Source organism: Alligator sinensis, unplaced genomic scaffold, assembly GCF_000455745.1.
Source record: "Alligator sinensis unplaced genomic scaffold, ASM45574v1 scaffold379_1, whole genome shotgun sequence".
Lineage (NCBI taxonomy): Eukaryota > Metazoa > Chordata > Crocodylia > Alligatoridae > Alligator > Alligator sinensis.
The window spans coordinates 2,450,044-2,470,667 of record NW_005842001.1 but is presented as its reverse complement, the minus strand read 5'-3'; the positions used below and the strand labels follow the sequence as shown (position 1 = coordinate 2,470,667).

The window sequence follows — 20,624 nt, the reverse complement described above, 5'->3', positions numbered from 1 at the left end:
ACAGCTGTTTCCCAGCCTGTGTAGCAGAAAGCCCCCTTTGTACATTTCCCTTCTGGACTCTGATAAAACAGAAGCCCCTTCTTGCCTGCGCCCCCCATTTTGTGCATTTCTTTTTCCTTCTAAGTATTGGCAGAGACCTAGCACACTCATTGCATGGGTGTGGCAACGCTCAGAGCGAGCCAGAAAGCTGAAGTAGCTTTCTGTAGGAGAAACCTACAAACTACATTTACATATCAATTAAGCTTAGTGTCACTAAAGAAAACAAAAGAACTAAAATATCCACTTCAAAGACTAAATACATCCTGGTACTAACCTAACTCACTTACTGTCCCCAGTAGCCTTTGATCCTCACTACCTCACACTGCATTTTTATACATTTCTCACAGTGCATTTTTATATTTCATCTGTCTCATTTTTACCATGGCAGTTTGTATTTTATATTTTATACTTTTAAATTCTTAAGGAATGTATTCCCTGTAGAATCAAGTTAAACCCTGGATCATTGTTAAAAACTGCATTGAAATTGTAATTGTGAAGTGATAAAATCTGCTATATTGGGCAGTCCCTTGAGTGAATGCGAATGTATGATGATTCAGTAGATAACTGAAGACAAAGCAAGAGCCTCTGGCTGTTAATTGACAATAACCTAACCAGAGAAACTTAGCATTACAAAACTCAACTCTACAAGCCAATTTAGGCTAATCAAGCCAAGGAACTGATTCCTGGAACTGAGCACCCACCCCATTGACTATTTCAGTATCCCATAACGATACAGCCATTAAATCAATAAGTCAAGGGTGGACTCCTGCTTCAGGTACAAGCAGGCAGAGACCCCTGTGACTAACAGCTGTCATGTACTACTCAAAACCCACCAGGACACCAATCCCCGGATTGGGCAGCCAAGAAGTTGCTGGGGGATCACACAAGTCTGCCAGAAAGATATAAAAGGCAGTGAAGCGTGACCCTCAGTGGCTCCCTCTCATCCAGCATCTGACCTACCAAGACAGAAGGACAAGCAGGCGACCCGCTTCTGGAGAAGACATCGCCTTGAAGGAAGCTGATCACTGACAGCAGATACCAGGGCCTCAGGTAGGTAGATATACTGACACCAGTGCTCTCACAATCACTACAGCAGCTACTATACGCTACACTATGTAGGTTTATATGACATGGGTTTGAATAAGTGAGTGCATGTGTGTGTGCGCGCGCGCGCTACGGTGACTAGTAACACTCATAACTCAAAGTCTGAATTTATAAGTTAATTGGTAACTTCACATCCCGTCCAATAAATTAGAATTTATGATGATCCCAAGAGTTGGTCCTTTGTTGCCAATACCTGCATTCCTCACAAGTCCATTTTAATTCTGTTGAATGGTGCCACTTAATGTAAGTGTTTGGTACAACTAATGGATTTTAAAGTACAACTGTCAGTACTATTAATCTTGCAAACAATGGACCAGAACCTCAACTGATGTAAATCAGCATCCCTCTGTTGGTAATAACGTGACTATACTGGTCTATACCAGGTCAAGGTGAGGTGTGCTATGACGTGTTTTAAAATAAAAACTAGTTTGTGCACTAAATCTTTTTAAGCTCAATTAAGTTTCAGTTGACCAATACTTCATATTGCCATGGTTTAAAAATGAGCTCATGACCAAGGAGGTCCATATTTTAGAAGCATACAATAAAATGCCATTTAAACCCACCTGGACAGTGGCCAAAACAGACTCAGGCACTTGATACTTCAACTCGTTGGCAGTTTGCTGAGATTTTGGCAACAGGAATGGGTAGGAGAGGGATCTGTATTTGGGCTTCATGATCTTTACAAGAAAAAACACACACAAATAAAACAATATTTTAGAACCTGCTTTTCTTCAGAGTTTTACATTAGATACTTTTATTGTATTCACATCCTTTTCATAATACAGAAAATTGTGTGGAAAACTTCTTTAAGAATCGTGTGAGAATCTCAGTGTATACCAAAAGTCTTCATTCTGACTTTGAACAGTCTTGAAGATACCCATGAAATCTGTACTCTTCTGTGCCTTTGCCTTGGAGAGAAACAAGCTGTCTGTTGGCCCCAGGCTCCTGTATCATCCTTGAGCATCTTCATTAACAAGGTTAATGAAGCCTTCACTCTCCAGTGGTGAGGACCAAAAACCTGTGTCAGTGGTGATCGGACCCCCGAGTGGTGTGGACTAGCCGTTGGACTGCCAATGATGGGACCTTCACAGCTCAGCATTCCTCTAATGACTAGATCTTTACTGGATCCAACAGGCTCTTCACTGACAGAATTTCCTGGCCCTCGGCCTTGGGGATCCAGGTCACAGCTACTTTTCCCTGTTTACTCCATCTCCACTGGTCTGATTCCCCTGATCTTCTCTGGGTATATTTACTGATCCCCTCCCTGTCCCTGATTGCTGCTTCACAGGAGGACCACTGTCAAACCTACCTTTGCAAAGTTCCAGCGCTGAATAAAGTGTCGAGCGATATCCCGTGCTGCTTTGCCATGTACCACAGAGGCAATGTCATGCCATGGCATTCTTGGTGTGGTATGTCTGTCAATGAAATCTGCACAGAGAGAAAAATATGGTTATACTTCACCCCAGGGAAATACCAGGCATGAAGAATATCATGGTCTCTTCAAACTTAACCCTTCCATGAAATAAAAGCTAGGACATTCGGAGTTAAAACTGAGGCGTTCAGCTCATGGGGGCTGGATTCAAGTTCATTTAGCCATTATAGCAATAGGATATCTGGTTCTCACTTAGGAATTCTGCTGCCTTTTGCAGCTGACAGATCAGATGGTCTCAATTCAGAAGGATAAAGTCAAAGGGACTTCTTAGGTAGTAGAGGCTTATGGAAGAAGACAGGGGAGTCCCAGAAACAAAAGAGCTGCTTGCAGATTGCAACGGTACTTACCAGCAAATGGCTTGTCAAGCTGAACCCAGTCTTTAAAAACAAAGTTGCAATAGTCCTTTCCATGCCAGAATCTGGTTTCCCCAAAGAGCTCTCCAACACCAGTCTTCAAGCTGCGGATCGATCCTTTATCTGTCACAATATAAAAGACATGCTATTTAGATGCCCTCAATGCATCACAGATGAGACACACACTTCAGTAGGAAAGCACTGGCATAACTTGCTAAAACTGTTTTCTAGTTAAGTCTTGATGTTGGTTCAAAGGAAAGAAAAGTTGATTGTTTCCAGTCTTCTGTTAACACCTGTGATACAAAATCAAGTACAAATCTTGCTGCTAATTGAAACTAGAGGTTAAATCCTCTGCAAACTGTATTTAAAATTTACACTTTAATTATTTACACCTCCCCGATATTATGAAAGGAAGACTACATCTATCAATATATAACCGCTGAGGAAGGCATGCCTATATCCGTGTATAGGACTACGTTCTGACTATATAATGACTATCCACTACAGTACAAATAAATCCTAGTATCAACTTCCATTTTCTAGGATTCATGATTTTGACTCCACATCAGAATAACTGGCTCCATAATGAGTAGCTGTGTAACCGAACCAGCAACAAATTGTACTTTCTTTTTTTTTTCAATGAGTCTTTATGTAACGATTTCAGTTTCTCAAATGGCCCTCTATGTTGTGCACATGTATGTTGAATTTCAGTTACATGGCGAACACTAAAATCTTAGCATCTTTGCAATGACTTAGAAGCAAAAATTGCCCCTGCTCCTTAGCACCTCTTTTCTAGTGCATATGGGCATATAGATCGGGAGTAGAGTGAACTCTTTTCCTTCCCCTCTCAGAAAACAGGAAATGTCACATGGGATCAAACCAGAGTCTAACTCTTGCTTTCCTGCCTCTGACAAAAGCCCTATCAAAAATGGTGCAACGATTACAGTATGCAAAAACATGTCTATAAGAAAAGTTTCTTTGTGAGTCCAGTGCTCTGTGTTTATCATCTATTCTGAAGCAAAGTTCTGATGCTCTTTATCCATTTGTGTCCCATATGTGTTATTTTATTTTCATATGACCTGCCCAGGGTCATGCCATAGGGATTGTTCAATGTTGTTAAAGTTACAACTGGTCTCAAGGACTCAGTCAATGTCTAATTGTATGATTTTTTTCCTCCATCTGGGTTATGCAGTCTCCCATCTGTTCCCATTTATTTTCTCACAACTAATCTGTTTTGCACTCACCGAGTTTGAGAGATTCTGCTTCCTTGAAGGTTTTAGTACCATCCTAATCCAGTTGCTGGGAAAAGACAGAGAGATTCCTCTCCCTGAGACAATGCCAGCTGGAGGATCTTCTGTGTAGTTCAGCAACATGGTTTAGGAACTGAATCTAATGTCTTTATTCTTCTGACCAAGCAGCCAGGCAGCCCATGACAACTTATTATAGCATCTTTTAGGATTATCCAACAAAATATACAATAGCAACAATACCGTAACAATATATAAACAGGCAGCTGTTTAACACCACATGAAGCCAGGCAAAGCCAAAATGCCATGCAACAGGCTGGCACAAATGATAACAACTGACCAGCTGGCATAGCAAAGGTGCTTCCAGCTGGCAGTTCTGCATGAATTGCTAGTGAGAGACAGGTGGAGCGGGAAATCATGGAGTAGGCAAATAACAGATATGTGAATGCCATGGAGTCAGAACATGTTTTATTAACCAACTTTCTGAGATCAACATTGACTCGCATGAATGAATATGAAAGTGGTCACTGTCACATTCTGCAGTGCAACATATTCACATATGAAAACAGACTCTTTGTGTAGGATTTTAAGATTTTATCTTCAGCTGACTATTTATGCATTAAATGAGTACTGAAGGTGGCCATAAAAGAACAATGTGGCGCAGTGTTAATTCTTTGCCTGAATTCCCACCCTCAGGAACATCACCTACGATGTGATCTCTAGGATTTGTAAGATGAACCTAGATATCATGCCAGGTTTTAGGCACTTCCCAGTTCCTGAAACTGAGGCAGTCAGTTTCAGTCAGCCGCCAGCTCAAAGAAACCACAGGAAAACAGATAAGCTGTGGCTTGGGCATTGCGTTTGGGCTCTGTCAGGTTAAGGCAAGGGGACCAATCTCCAAAGTCCAAAGATCTCCACTGAGAAAAAAGTCCTGGTTGTCCAAACAAATCTCTTCTTAAAAAAACAAAGCTATGGTACTTGAGTCACTCGGGACCTTGGGATTATTTGTCTTCTCATTAACGGCGATGTGAACCAGTAGTCATCGTTCCAACAAAGTCAAAAGAGGACCACTGATCTAAAGCTGGTGTACGTGCCTCTCCCAGATATTTGCAACTAACTTCCTAAATGCTATTATTACAAAGGAACTGTTTCATCTCACAAAGCAAATGAATTAATATAGTGCAAATAAATCAAAACTGCTGTCACTTGGTGTAGTTATGCTCTCACACAAAATAATGGTGAAACTCCCACTTTCTTTAGCAGAATCACCTTCAGGCCAGTGCGGAGTACTTTGGAAAATTCTATCCATCAGAAGGGACCCATTAGGTCACCTAGTCTAACCCCCTACACAACACAGACTTTGAACTGAGCCCAATACCTTTCATCTGACTAAGGAATAAAGCATCAAATAATCTTTCTTCTCTGGATTAAAAACCTATACAGCTACTCCTCGCTTAATGTCATAGTTACATTCTTGAAAAATGTGACTTCAAGCAAAACGATTTTAAGCGACTCCAATTACGTCACAGTAGTTACCTACTAGCAGGCAGCGACCAAACAACGTTATAACTGGACATTGCATGACTTTAAATGACTATGTTCTCTAATAGATCAGCAATGTAATAACAAAACAACATTAACTGGGACCACGTTAAGTGAGGAGTACCTGTACATGCTTCCTTAGGCTTAGGGGACATGCCTAAGCCATCAATCCTTTCCCAAACAACTGTCCTTTCACCCCCGCAAACAATGCAGGGGCTGACACGCTTTTGTCATCTGCCACAATCTATTCACTGCCACTCCAGAATGAGAAAAAGCAACCATAACATCACACTTTTTTTAAAGAAGCCAAATCCCTTCTCTGCCTACCTGCCTACCTGGAAGAAAGCAGGCCTCTCAACAGCATATGCTATTGCCATTCCACGGACACCAATACAGACGATGCATTCCACTCCTTTCTCAACTCTGCACCTTGATTTGAGAACAACAGTGGCCAACTCTCCATTTAAATACATGGCCATGCAGCCATGAATATCACATTCATCCTCTTTTCCAACTTGTAATGATATCACACACACTTCAAAAAATTCAGTCCCATTTTAGAGGCATCATCAATTCCAGTGAAATTCCCTGTACTTTGCATCAAGAGTACAAAGCTGGAATAGCCATCACCTAAAACCCAAATTAACTTCTCAAGGGCACCTACTATAGCTGGTATTTTCATGTTTTTTAACTCTAAACAGTAATAAATTATGGTGTAGCAGTGCTTTATTTACTTATTACTTATTTGTGCTCCAGCTTCCTAGAGTCTCGTAAAGAGCAGTCTCTGCAGAAAGCAATTCTGCTAGGTTCTCCTTACAGAAAGCAACATAAAAATTGAGCGTGTAGAATAATGATCTCAGGGCCCCACCTAACTCTCACCAGGACTGGACAGCAAATACATTAACAGCTACAGCTTCTAGACAACTCCAATTCACTTACCCTTCTCAGACTCAGCAAGCCCTTGCCTGGACTCAGTGTGGTGATGAAACATTTTCAGATGGGGTTTTAAACTCTGGATTAAATTCTGTTGACTCCTACTAGGATTGCAATAACCTGCAGAGAGTTGAAATGCTCTACTTACAGCAAAAAAGCAATTCTTTAACTACTCTGGTTACCCAAGAGTGTTTAAAATAACATGCAGCTTGAAATAACTTCGGTTCAATCAATTGCAAGCTCAGTGAACAGAAAATTAGAAAATTAGAAATGGTACAATGATCAGGGAACAAATTCTTGATTTGATTTTAGAGCAAAGATAGGCAGAAATTGCTGCTGCAAAAGCACCATCTGAGCTGGCTGTGACCTTATGCAAAACATACTCCTGCACATCATTCCTGCCAAAGGCAAAAATAAGCTTTAAAATCAGGTTTGGGAATAACAGAACCTAAATGCCTCCCCTAATGTAAGTTCCTACCCGAAAGGATCATTTTCCACAGCTGTAGTAATGGAAGACTTGAACTCTGGGTTTTGAGTGAGCCTGAAACTGCCCCGTAACTTCAGGATTAAAGTTAAATCTGACGCACAGAAATAAATGCCTTTGAAATACTCAAATTTGGACCCAACTGTCTTCTCTCCGACACAGGTGTAAATCAGGAATACCTCTACTAAACTCACCTGAGCTAAACCCATTTAAAACTAGTGCAAGGATAATGGTGCCACAAATAGTGTAAAAAATGCTGCCCATTTCCTAGAACAAACACAATTTGGAAGTTCCTCTGTTTCAAGAGGAATTTTTTTCTAATGAACCCCTCCCCTTTCCCTCACTGCCAAATGCCCCCCTTCAGTGGAGACAACTATACAAGCACATTACATGGTGTACATCACAGCAAATTAGACATCACATGCACTAGACCATGATATATCATATTTTTTTCCATTTGTAGTTTGGGGCTGTCACATAGCCAACTTGAAGAGTTGAAGAGTGGCTAATTAATGTGTGGCCACTATTAATTAGCCAAATGCAAAAAACATTTCAACGCATTTCTAGCTTATTATGCCATGGTACAAATTAACCCATTCACTAACCCCAGTTACTGTTCTAGCAGTTTGGGAACCTGCTGACTTTCCTTCATTCCTGTAAGCAGAGCTCCTCTGCCCTCCTCGAGTACACGCTCTGCAGGCAAAACGGCAAGGCACTACTTACTTGACTCGCTGTCGATGCTGCTCACACTGTCAGAGTGATGTATGCCATGTTTATGGAGCTGCCTATAAATGCTGAATCTGGCAAACTTCCTGGCTTTTCCTATTCCTTTCAGCCGTGAGGAATCCAGGGCATCATCCAGACTTTTCCGGTCTCCCGGAGAATCAGTGTAAGGTTTTAGGGCTAAAGCTTCAGTAGATTCAGCTGCAGCCTTAAAGATACAAAAGGATGACAGTGAAGCATGGAAGAGTATCCATTTAATCTTTCACAGGATTAAATTCCACCCAAACTCTGCAGACACTGTATTGCAGACAGCTGTATTGCAGCTTAGTGGCTTAATGAGCACTGAGTGTTCACTCAGCAGAAAACACTGTAAATGAGAACAGTATATTCTTCCATGAAGTGCCTATAAATCTATCCTGGCTTAATGCGTGTTGTCCAGAGGCTCTCACACACTAATCCCATTTTAATAAAAAGAAAAGATCTTATCTCATTCTGTTCCCTAGAGCCAGGTTTTCAAAAGATCTCATCTCTTCGGGCAACTAATAAGGGCCAGGTATCCCAAAGTCCTCTGCATCTGGCAGCTCCTACTGTGATGCTTCTTGCTAGAATTTCCAGTTTAACTCAAAATATACCCAATATACTTATTTTGGTGCCTAAATGAGAGTTGAACTCTTAAAAAACTAGCTCAGTTGTTGCATTTTCTACATCACTCCCCCCATTCCTGTCCCCACTTCCTCCCATGCCATGCTCTCTAGCAGCAAAACACCAAGATCTGCTTCCCATGAGGTCTTCTATGGTATGCTTTTTTCGGTGGCTGGTGGATTCGACTCTGAAAAAGGGCCTTGTTTTGTACGCTGCAACCAGTAATCTGTGCACAACCAAGCTACAGCTCTGAACTCTAGGCTTAGAGATTAAAATGACTTGCCCTTTTCCAGCTTGCATGTTGGATACAACTATAGACCCTCTTGTGTATACTGACTGTGAAGACTAGAGTGTACCCTTCATTAAATGTTAAGAGCAAGATATATATATATAGCATTCACTCTTACTGCTAGATTCATCGTGGACTTTGTTCCTGAAATTCGCTTAACGCTGCCAACATCAGTCAGCCTGTGCTCATCGTCATCCCACCTCCCATAGGCCAAGTCTATGCCACCAATAAACGCTACGGACTGGTCAATGATAACAAGTTTCTCATGATGGGCCCACAGGTACACTGAGGATGACACATGGTCTGGATGCCTCATCACCTGGAAAAAGAAAAATCATAAAACCCAGGTGTTAGATCCTCAACAGTTTTGACAAATGTGAATGTTGGCCACGACCACAGGGCTTTTTTTCAACCAAACACACCCACCAATAGTTAAATACGAAGTGATCTTTTCTTTAGGATTTGTCACCACTAGAAAGTTGTAATGCTTCAACTCCGCTGGTACAGTTAAATACTACCCTCCTTGCAGGGACATGTGTGTATATTTTTTTACCAATATACCAGTTTCCACATATGAAAGCAGGCGATTTTACTGAGATAAGCTACCTCTGTACCAGGATAGTTGCACCTATGCTAGGGCTGGAACCAGTATAACAACTAATTTAGTAAACAGTTATACCAGTGCCTCATCAGCATAGTTATTTATACCGCTCATTAGCATACAACAATTACCCCAGTGCAACTTGGAAGTAGAGCCCAGACCTAGAAGATAATGAGTTGATGTGTGTTACACATTAGCTTGTTGATGGCTTTTGCAAATCAGTGTGAGAGGGGAATTATCTCATTTTATTTTTTGTTTTCCAAAATGAAAGAATGTGAGAAATAGTTTCTCTACATATATTTATTTAAAAAGAACAAGTTTCAAACAGGACTGCAAAAAGATGAGGAATCCAATACCTGGTAGTGTATTCTCATCATGAATCACTTTTATAATTAAAAATATGTTCCAGCCAAATACATGACTGGGATTGCTTAAAATTCCCTGGATTGTGAATTTTCCATTTAATGTAAATTGACAGATAAAACAAGCTTTGTGAAAATTAGATGGATAGTTTGAACAACAGAACTTGACAGGGATAAGCTAAAGGTATTTATACAGTACTTAAGGACATTGCAGTTGCCATAGTCAGGTACTGGTTTCCCCTACTGGTGAGCAGAAGCAGAAAAGAATATGGGTTAGATTCAATTCCACCCATTAGGTATGTAAATGGGCTTAGGTGCCTAAATGCTGCTCTATCTCACCCTGCTCAAATCCCTGAAAATCCATTCACGCATCTACTTTTGTAACAACCACTATCTTACCCTGAAGACTGAGTCACAAAAAGCAGGGTAGAGGAGGACGACCTATTCACCTTTCGTATCAACAGCTTTTCAGGGACTTGAGCTAGGTGGAACAAAATCACAGGTACCTAAATAGACTAAAATGCCTAATCAGGGGAACAGAATTGGGCCATATGTCTTCAAAGATCATTTTCCCATAGTGGCAGTTGACACTATTTCTCACTAGTGTGTTTCATTTGTCTGTCCCCCAAATACAAAGAGTGGTGTTAGGTATAAAGAGCAATTAATACACTGGCAGTACATAAAGGTGCCACACTGTACCTTAATGTTGGGATGCAAACGCATCAGGGTCCTCTTGCTATATTCACTGTTGATTCCTAGGGCAAGTTCCACCTCTTTGTAGAGCATAACAAAAATTTTCACTCCTTGTTGCTGTCAGGAAACAAAGGATAAATGTCCGTTTAAATGGAAATCCCTATCCTCCAGCAAGGACATCCTTAGGCTTCTGGCTTCAGCTGAAGAGTAGGGTGAGGTGGAGTAAGCATGGTGCTCTTGCAGGGAAAGCTCAGGTTGAGATTGCACATCCAGGAGGTCGGTTCCTGATTAGAAGCTTCCAGATCCAAAGACCTAATTTGCTAAAATACCTCAACTCCCATTAACATGGATGGAGGCACCTGGCACTTTATGGAACTGGGCTCTAACGTGATTCCTTGTGTGCAGTTTGGAGAGATTTTCTGTACTGATATATTGCAGACTATCTCTGTAGCTGGCTAATCTCTTTATCAGCCTTCTGGGCCACAATGCCTGAAAGCTAACTTCCCTTGCCTAATTTTGTAGGATTATGAATGAAAACCTTTGAGGAGTTGCTCTATGATACCTTTCTTTTGCAGGGATTATCTGAGTGAAAATAGTGAGACAGAACCTTAACTTCTTCATGCCCAATACAGCAGAAAATATGACCTTCCCTCTCCTCTCTGCGCTAACACAATAGTTTTCCAGCTGAACTTCCCTGTGTGATGCTGTGATGGATTGAGAGGTGCCACTATACAATGCTGCGAGAGGTCCAAAAAATGGCAGCAAGCAATTGCAAATCCAGACACTGGCGAGGGGAACCAGGGAAGGAGTAATACTTAAAACTACTTTTAACTGATTTCTATTTACGTGATTGGATTTCAGGTTGATAGCATTCATTTAAAGCTTTGAAAAAAAATTGCAGATGTGTTTCAGAACATGTCCTGTTGGAAAAATATTACAATACATGAATTTAACTTGCCATTTTGAGGCCCAGTTCTGGTAACCTGATTCACAGCCAGTAATACCTGAACTGCACGTGTTTACTAACATCTCTGCTGCACTGGGTTGTATTTTTCTTTTAGGGACTATCTACATGTAAAAGGGTTACAGCTACCCTGATAAGAAGAAACGCCTCTCCCCTAGTAGAGGCATTATTTAGCTAATACCAACAAAAGGGGTTCCTTTGCGAGGACATCTTAAACCGGTTCCTGGACTCAAAAATTAAATGAAACAAAAGAACAAATGAAACAAAAAGACCTTTGGTCAGTATAACGGCATCCATCATAGGGTTTCTCAGGGAGTAGCTATGTCAGTGTTCTGGCAAAACTTAAGTGTTGATCAAGCCTTGGCAGAGTTTGGTCACAGATAATGGGGAGACCCTCAGCTACTGAAAACCAGCATAGCCCCACTGCCTTTAGTAAACTTATGGTGATTTCAAAAACAAAGATACTTGCCCTTCTACATTTAATTGAAGATTAATTAAACTTCCATTTGTAGAAAGCTTCTACTAACATGTAAACGATCTCCAAACTGTGGACCATTTTGTGCACCCCAATACGCTGGCCAAGGGGAGTCTGGAGAAGCGAAGTATGCACATCAAAGTATAGCTTTGCTAAGACTGCATGCTGGGCCCACTGAGCCAACAATTTATCGATAGGCTCCAAATGAGAGAGCAGGCAAATATTTCCATGGACGTACCATGAACCATTCTTAGCTCATAGCTGGCATTTACAGCCACAGGAAAGTCTGCGTTGATATGGTAAACAAAGAATAAACACTTGCAGTGGGCAAATCCTTGTGAATATGCTTTATCTACCACAAAGCAAGACAATGGTTGTTAATAAATTGTTCAGAAAAAAATATTTTTTATGTATTTTTGGATGGGGCAAGGCAACAGTTACTGAAAGGGCTATTCTGGACGTATGGAGTGTCAAAGCCTTCCACCAAGGTTTCTAGCCGTTTCCTACATGACTGCACTCTATACTGCAGTTTTCAGTGGCCATGCCTTTCCACTGAGTCACTACTAACATCCTGTAATGCAGAAAACCACAAACCAGTATTTTCACTGGCTGAAGCAATGCAAAACTGTGGAAAACACAGTCCAGAAGAAGGGGAAATCATTGCCTTTTTTTGTCCAGCTTTTTCAGAGACAAAAACATTTCAAAACTGCACTAAAGTACAGGCCACGTCAGCAGCAGTTATATAAATGCTTCAGGCAAGGAAACAATGAGAGACAGGGATGGAAAGACAGACATAGAGTGTGAATGAGAATGAGAGAGAGAAATCAAATAGTAAAGTCTTAACTAAGCAAACAGGGGAAGATCCAGGATTCAGCAAAAGGGGAAGCGAGAGCAGTCACTTTGTGTCTGCAGGGAGGGCTGTACCCTGGCTCCCAGCCTCCTCTCCACCACCTGTGCTGTGGGAACCTCTGGGGACATTTTAAAGTCCTCAAAGCATCTAAAAATCCTCTCCTCTGCTCCCCTCCATGCTCAGGGCTACGTCCTCTCCCCTACCCTTCCCCTGCTCTCCCAGAACTGTTCCTGCCCGCTCCAGCAGGGCTGTGAAGGGGCTGGGCTCAGCTGGGACCATGACAGTGGCGATGGGTAGGTTCCCTTGACCTGCCTGGTCCCAACCCATCACCACCGTGTCTGCCGCTGCCCCAGCTGAGCCAAGCTACTGTGCAGCCTGGCTGGAGAGGGCAGGAGCAGTTCTGAAGTTTCCTCACCTGCTCAACAGCAGGGAAAGCAGCAGCAGCAGCAGGTAGGGAAGGTGGGAAGAGGACAGGGGATGCGTCTTGCCTATTTGAGGACTTTAAAAACTGTCCCCAGAGGCTCCCAGTCAAAAAGTGTGGTGCAGGTGCATTACTGGATCCACCCCTGTATGCAGAACTACCAGAGACCTGCATTTTATTGTGGCCCTTGACACAAGCATTTGCCCCCTCTGAGTCAGTTAAGACTCTGAGTCATGCCGATTACTACACTGTCTGCAAGTCACACATCCCCATCCAAATCAAATTAACAAGTTTTCACTTGATGGTGTTCTGCACAGATCACCAAATTATTTTTAAAAAGGCTGTTCACTTTAATGACCTTACTTTAACATCCTGCTCCTCCCCAAATTTTCCACAGTATGGAACAGCACGTCAGGAGCTCCTCCTCCTCACAGCTAACATCTTCTCATAAGCAGAGTCATAATTAGGTATAAAATAGGATAAATGAGGAACGAAGGGCCAGTCAAGGGCTTCCATCTAAAACTGCTCTGAGCAGGACATAGGTGGGGCTGGATTGGGAAATGCTAAAATAGAAAATCTTGTGTAGACAAACACTTCCTCACTTTTTGGGGGGAAATTCCATGCTCAGCTGCTCACTGACCTTGTGTGTGTATTTAAAATGTTTAAGTACAAACCAGAAAAAGAACATGCTTAGCATATGCCAATAATATAAATGGACCCCTCTGACTTAGAAATAATTTATGGATACTCCTGAATAATTCTGGTAATGAGATCTTTATCTCCTTGGAAGATTGATAGCACCATTAGCAATTTAATAATGCTCTGTTTTGGAAGTAGCTGCATGTATCATAATTTAAGGCAATAATGTGAATGGAAGGGCACTGACACCATATCATTACCCCCAGGAAATGGTATGCACCATTGGCCAAAGGCAGCCCATATGTAACTCCAGTGACTAGAGAGCAGTATGGTTCAATGTCTCTAAATCATGAACAGTTTTTAAGGATGGAGCAGGGGTGGTGAACAGGAAGAACCAGCTACAGAGCATTCATGGGAAAGAAGAAACAGCTCCTGTCTCAGAAATGGGGCTCTAGTTTGGGAGTCTGAAAAGTGGTATCAGTGCTCTGTCCGCTGGCCTTCCTGAAATGCCTCAGCTGGAGGCGGAGACAGCTGAAGAAAGCAGGGAATACAACCCATCTCTTGGCAAGTGCTGGCAGGATAAGGTGAAGAGCTGAAGGTCACTCAGTGGGTGATTGCTGGCCCCAACCCAGAGCTCCAAGTTTCTCATTCTTGCTGCTGCTGCTTCTGCAAACCTGATGGCAGGCCCTATGCTCCCCACACCTTGCCCCGCAACCCTACAGCTTTGCTCTGTTGCTGGGGGAATAGGAAAAAGAGGAAAAGTTGAGGCTTGCTGCTCCACCCTAATTATCTTCTACTTTGAAAAATGGGGATGAGAACCAGAGAGAAGGCACAGTCCGCTTACTGCTTTCCGCTTCAAAATGCAGTCTAGTCTCCAGCGATTTCCTTCTACCACAGGTCGTTTCATAAAGATTTCTGGGCTCAGCCTAAAAAAGTTAAGAGGAAAAATAAAGCCCATCATGTGCTGGGTTAACAATATTTCAGGTCTAATAATCAACTCCAATAATGAAAGAAAAACTAAATGAGTTTATGCAGGAGGTGAGGAGTGAATTCCAGTCTCCCAGAATGATTCCTTTTTTCCATGCACTCTTATTCTTTGATTTTTAACAAAGGTGCCAAGCAGGTGACATGCCCCATACATAGCATGGATGGAGCAGCCAGTGGGACATTGCATGCAACATCAGGGGGGCAAACTTGAGCCATGACACAAAGTGGAGAAGCTTGGACTTCATACTTGAAACAGTAAGTTCTTGTACTAATACAGAATATTGTACCACTGATATTGCTGAAAGTGATATGGAGATTAAAAGACAACCCCTAAGGATTTTGGTTCACTTGGCACCTGAACTATCTGAAGATTATAAGACCTGTGCTGAATGTTGCTTGCTAGCTACACAAAAAGCAGCAATCATGGATTCACAGGGCAGAATGGATGATATTAGGTCATCCACGGTCTGATTGCCCATATAGCAAGGCAACCATATATCACCTACTTTCTTCTGTATCAAGCCTAATAACTTGGGTTTGACTATAGCGAACTACTATAACCTGAAAACATACTTATGATAGAGGGATTTCTTTTTGAGCTTTCATAACTTTTGTGTAAGCTTTGCAATTCCAAGACATATGGAGAACTCAATGCTGCCTTATATAAAGTTTTTAGCTAGGAGATAAATCATATCTCTACATCATTATCTGATATTACACATGCAATAACAGTTTATTTATGATTCTTTTAGGGTGCAGGTTCATCTTAGTGAGGGTTGATGTAATACCTGGCTTTTCTACAGGTCTTTCCACCAAAGAACCTCCAAGAGCTTTACAGAGATTCCTGAATTAAGTCTCTCTTACTCCTGAAAGGTAGATGAATACTAATGGGCCCATTTTACAGATGAAATGCAGAGGCATTAAGTAACTTTCCCAAGGTCATGCAACACTTAAAAGCAAACTTTGGGTGAGTACAGAAGTAGCTTCTTTGTCACTAGAAGCACTTTATTGCTGTAATTTAATATAAGTGCATGGCTTTACAGCACTTAAAACTGGGTAGAATGCTTTACATTAACCCTTGTAAAATGAGGTATTAAATTTAAAGCACTGTATTTTACAGCACGTTAGCAGTCTACAGCACTTTAAATAACTGGTGTACACTGGTCAAATTTCTGACCAGTGGAGAAGCCCCAGCCTCCTAGCCTGGAAAGTGCAGGGAGCCTCAGAGGTCCCCGAACCAAATGCTGCACTTCTGTCATGTTTAAGAGAGCTATAACTTTATAGTGCTATAAAAAATGCTCTAAATTATAGCACTGTAAAATGTGCATGGAGCACTTTTGTACACACCCTTCCTGATTTTGTCTGTGGTGCCAGACACATCCTGCTTATTTTCCTGCTTAAACTATATCCTGCTTAAACTAAATCCATGGCAAGATATAGCATCTGGAGGTAGGTCAGGCAACTCTTTTGTGAGAACTAGGCAAGTCCAGAACATGGGCTCCAGCAGTAAGCTTGGCAGAGCAAAGAACAATACCTGCTCAATTAATAGCTTAGTGCTGAATCTCACCTACCTCTTAGACACGCAAGCAGTGTGGGGGAGGACATAAGGAACTTGTTCCTCCGTTGTCTGGCCCCACAGGAGCTGAGCATAAATGCTTCTGTGAATCACTCCCCTCAGGTGCATCTGGTTCCCCATGAGGGTGAGGAGAAGGTAGGGTGTGGGCTTTGCAGGGTGTGAGTTGTATGGTTCAATGCCTTCAGGATGGACAATGCATTAGGAGATATCCTGCCCCTTTGAGATGATACTCCCTTGCTGTATGGACTTGTATGCTCCATTGTGGCAGTGCAATACATACTGCTTTCAAACTAGGTGGTGCTTCAATGCATGATACAGTTCTTCAAGGTTATTTCTTAGGAGACACCAAAACTGATGATTTGAAGCATGCATCTTTGGGGCTAAGTGTTCTAAAAAGACCTCTGAATGAAAACCCTCCCTGTGAGACTCTTAGATGTGCTGCCAAACCATCTGGCTGTACAGCTAGCTTCCATACACTGTGGAACTTTGAACACTGTGGCATTGTCTTGCACGTTCTAACAGAGATGCCTGGTAAGAAGCCAAAAGAAAGAAATACAAACCACCAATCTGTGATGAAAATTTCTTCTTTAGCTGCCTCCATTGCATTAGCAACATCTTCAAAGTACCACTTTGCATTTACATACCTGTAAAGCAAACACAGCATTTGGAGAAGTCACAGATGGAGAACTCTCAACCTTCTAAACTGAAAGTGAAAAAGTTCTTTGAGTTCTCTCCCCAAAGCAAAATCAGCTTTAAAGTTCACGCACCAGGCCAACACATGAGGAAAGCTTGACATCACTTACAACTGTCATGAACCCAGTATGATATAATAATGTTCTGCAGCTAAGTCTCTCTCATCCTGTTTTATTTTTTTTTTAATGTCTGAGCTCATTTTGAATTTTGAAAGAGATGACACTGAATTGTTCATTTTGGGCCATACAAGGTTTTGGCACAGAGGCAGCCACTGATGCTGCGTGTAATGTTTACTTCTGTTATTTCAGGGACTATGCCACTTCGTGTGAGCATGCAAGACAGGAGGCAGCAGCACATGCCCGAGTCAGCCGAACTGCTTGAAGGTTTGAAGGTTGAAGTGTTCAACAGCACTGAATTCACTTAGGAGCCTAACACTTACACCCTCAGGGCCTAAGCTTTTATGTGCATTTGAACATTTTGCTTGAAACCCACAGTCAAAGTAACAAGTGGTATCAGCAACTTCTAAATTAAGGAGCAGTTTCTATCCTTCATCTAGAATCAGACAAATATGACTTACATGTGCATCAAGACATCATTTTTATTCTTAAAGCAATATCCGAGATGTGGGTCAAAACTCCTAAAAATTCTGGCCACAATGCAAATTTATGCAGATTAGGCAAAAAGGCTCTGATACTTCTATAGAAATCAACGCTATCTATTGTCAGTGAATTAAAACACCTATATTATTTAGGCTTCAATGATAGATCAATAAGGCCAAGTGCCTGTTTCTATTAAAGCTTACCACTTTGCCAAAGTTTTCTCTCGCACAGCTGCATAAGACCCAAATCTGTGATCTTTCAGAAAGTTTTGGCCATTTTTCTGGATGAATTCCTCTATTCCCTGTCCCCACCATCGGGCATGTCTATAGCTGTTACACTTCAAAATCAATGATCTGGAAAATAACCAAAGCATGGGATGAATGAATACATTGCATACATTTTGTTAGCATCGTTAGAAAATGATAATATATGAATTCAAGATCAATAACATCTAATCAAATGTGAAGAGTAGCCAGCTCTGGAGTCTATGGGATGTTGTCTTTTGTAAAAAACATTTCAGCTCCTAAATACAGTGATGACTGACAATCTGTAAATATAATAGATCTTTATTGCACATACTGTGTATCCTAGATCAGCCCCCTCCTCGTACTGGTGCATGCCTCCGATTTAAATGGAAGAGCACCAGTGTAACTTGGAGCAGAACCTGGCAGCACAAATGCTAGACTTTTAATACAAAAAATGTATTTTCTGTTCTAACATGTCACAGTAAAGCATAACCCTCCTATACTCTATTCTAACTGGCATGTCTTTTGTTGTGTAATTCTGTATGTGGCTTAAAGCAACATGTTCCCTTTTGCATTATAAAAGAACAGAAAGGCGGTGGGGGGGAATTACTGGAACAAATTACTATAAAAAAGCACTGTGTAAGTTAATATGCACCATGCCCTCCAGTCATGAGAACTCTGTAAGGAGTGTATGGCAGTGGCTGTACTTAAAAACATTGAATTAAAACATTTAAAAGAACTCCCAAATAGTGGTTTTCCAACTCAGTGCTGCAAAGACTCAGCTGGTGGAAAGGGTCAGAGCTCCACTAGCTTCACTTCATTCTCATCAGCGGAGGATCTGCTCCCCTGAGCCAGTGTCTTCTCCCCCCACAACAGGGTGTCCAGGCTCCTCTGGTGACTCTACCTGATATGAAGGAGTAGGATCCTGAAGGAAGACCCTAGCTGGCTTCTGCTCATTTGCTACGAAAAGAGTGAATTCCTAACATCCCCTGGGTAGAAGGAAAGTGGCTCTTTTGCTCAAACAAATCTAAGTTTTAAAGTTAAAAATTAGAAAAACAGTCTTAACATTCACACATCTCACCTAGAGAGGTTGTCAATCTGCAATCCATATTTAGTTTCAGTCTCTTTCTTACCAATCTTAATTTTGAATTCTTTATCTACCAGGAGGACAAAAGCAATGGCTCCAGAATCTGGCTTCATGTACAGGAGGAAAGAGTCCTTCACAACTAACCACCTACAGAGGGAGAGAACACATTTGCCCCAGTTTCACTCCGGTCATTCTTCAAAAGCATTAGCTATCAAATAAGACAACGCAAGCAGTGCTCTCTGCAGGGGAACCCTAAACAATTCACTAGGGCCTGAAATAGGTAAGAGACAGAAGGTAACCTATAAGGTGAAGCTGTTTAACCCCAGTTGTGTTCGGAAGATTGTTGAGAAGTCAGGAGCCTTATTCGTATCCCAACTTAAAAACCTGAGCAACTCCACCGAAGACAGCGGAGTTGCACCACTGTAAAATAAATGAAAGCAAAGGAAGAATCAGCCTCAAGGTCAGTGATTCCAGCAGCAGGTAGTATGCAAAATCCTTCATCTGGAGACTCACACCACCAGCCTTCTTTAAGTGAGAGGAAGGAAGTTCCAATGATTTGGGCACTAATTTGGCACTTTGGAAATCTGTATTCGATTTCCTGCTGTGCCAAAGACATGATGTGTAATTCAATGTAAGTCACTTTCTCAGTGCCTCAGGTTCCCATCTGTAGGATGGAGCAATAGCACCATCCTACCTCAGAGGCATGGTATTAGGTTAAATGCATTAAACATGGCGAGGTTCAATTACTGCAGTAATAAGAGCCCAAGAAGCATCTATGACAGGCAGAAAAACAGGAATGCTCCTTTTAGGCATTTGGACAATGATGATATGAACATCCAAATCCAAGAAAAAGACGCATCATTTGAATTAAAGTCAGATTCTCTATGACAACTTCTGATTAAAGCCTTTTAAAATTTAAGCTTTAGAATCTAATAAAATAAATGAGAATGTATGTGCTGACCACTGAGGACTTCCAGATAAGTGGATGAATAATAGATAAGGCAGAGCAAAGACTTCCTTCCTCTTAAAATATTATGTTAATACCCTGCAATATCTGCAGGCATGTAGGAGCAACGGTCTAAACTGAATCTTTAATGTGTATAAAAGCAGATTCATTTAATTCTATTAGTGTTTTCCAAAAGGACATTTTGGAAAGTTTTCACTGGCAAGCAACAAGCATTACATTTGAAACACAGGTGATAAATGACTAGTAGGTTGTGTGAGAACTTCAGCCCTTAGCTACTCTGGAAAGAAACTTTTCCCTTTCAGTTTTAAATTATTTTACCCTGTTTGACATGCCTACTTTTTTTTCTCACTCTCTCATTCTCTCCTACCTCCTATAATATGCCTCCTTTCTCCTAAAAAAACATGGCCATAGTCCCCTGCATTATTGCATCAATATAGGCTGCTGACAAAAGTGACAACGTTCACCCAATCTGGCCACAGAAAGCAGTCTTTAGCTATGACCAAACACAAGTGCACAGCTGCAGACAGCTTCAAAAATGGCCAAAATCTGACTCCTCATTGCATGAGGTATCAGATAAAAACAATTTTAAAATGTATCATCTTCTGCAACTTGTGTCTGCAGAGCTCCCAGCCTCTTGCTGTTTTCATAATGGGAGGGGGCGAAAGGAAGTGGAAGGA

General features: G+C 41.5%; 1 protein-coding gene across 11 annotated transcripts in view; it reads right to left on the bottom strand.

The window, feature by feature from the left end:
- The window catches only part of PLD1 (phospholipase D1), a 144,769-nt gene that overhangs the window by 39,211 nt on the left and 84,934 nt on the right, over nucleotides 1–20,624 (bottom strand). For 8 of the 11 annotated variants that reach the window (XM_025201771.1, XM_025201770.1, XM_025201774.1 and 5 more), the window contains 11 exons: nucleotides 18,975–19,127; nucleotides 17,852–18,001; nucleotides 16,917–17,000; nucleotides 14,638–14,719; nucleotides 10,451–10,561; nucleotides 8,907–9,107; nucleotides 7,858–8,065; nucleotides 6,657–6,770; nucleotides 2,923–3,051; nucleotides 2,453–2,571; nucleotides 1,707–1,820 (listed from right to left, as the gene is read on the bottom strand). In XM_025201771.1, coding sequence (XP_025057556.1) covers nucleotides 1,707–1,820; nucleotides 2,453–2,571; nucleotides 2,923–3,051; nucleotides 6,657–6,770; nucleotides 7,858–8,065; nucleotides 8,907–9,107; nucleotides 10,451–10,561; nucleotides 14,638–14,719; nucleotides 16,917–17,000; nucleotides 17,852–18,001; nucleotides 18,975–19,127 — 1,465 coding nt within the window. The remainder of the gene's footprint in view (nucleotides 1–1,706; nucleotides 1,821–2,452; nucleotides 2,572–2,922; nucleotides 3,052–6,656; nucleotides 6,771–7,857; nucleotides 8,066–8,906; nucleotides 9,108–10,450; nucleotides 10,562–14,637; nucleotides 14,720–16,916; nucleotides 17,001–17,851; nucleotides 18,002–18,974; nucleotides 19,128–20,624) is intronic. The other 3 variants (XM_025201773.1, XM_006021723.3, XM_025201772.1) reach the window with 2 other exon arrangements.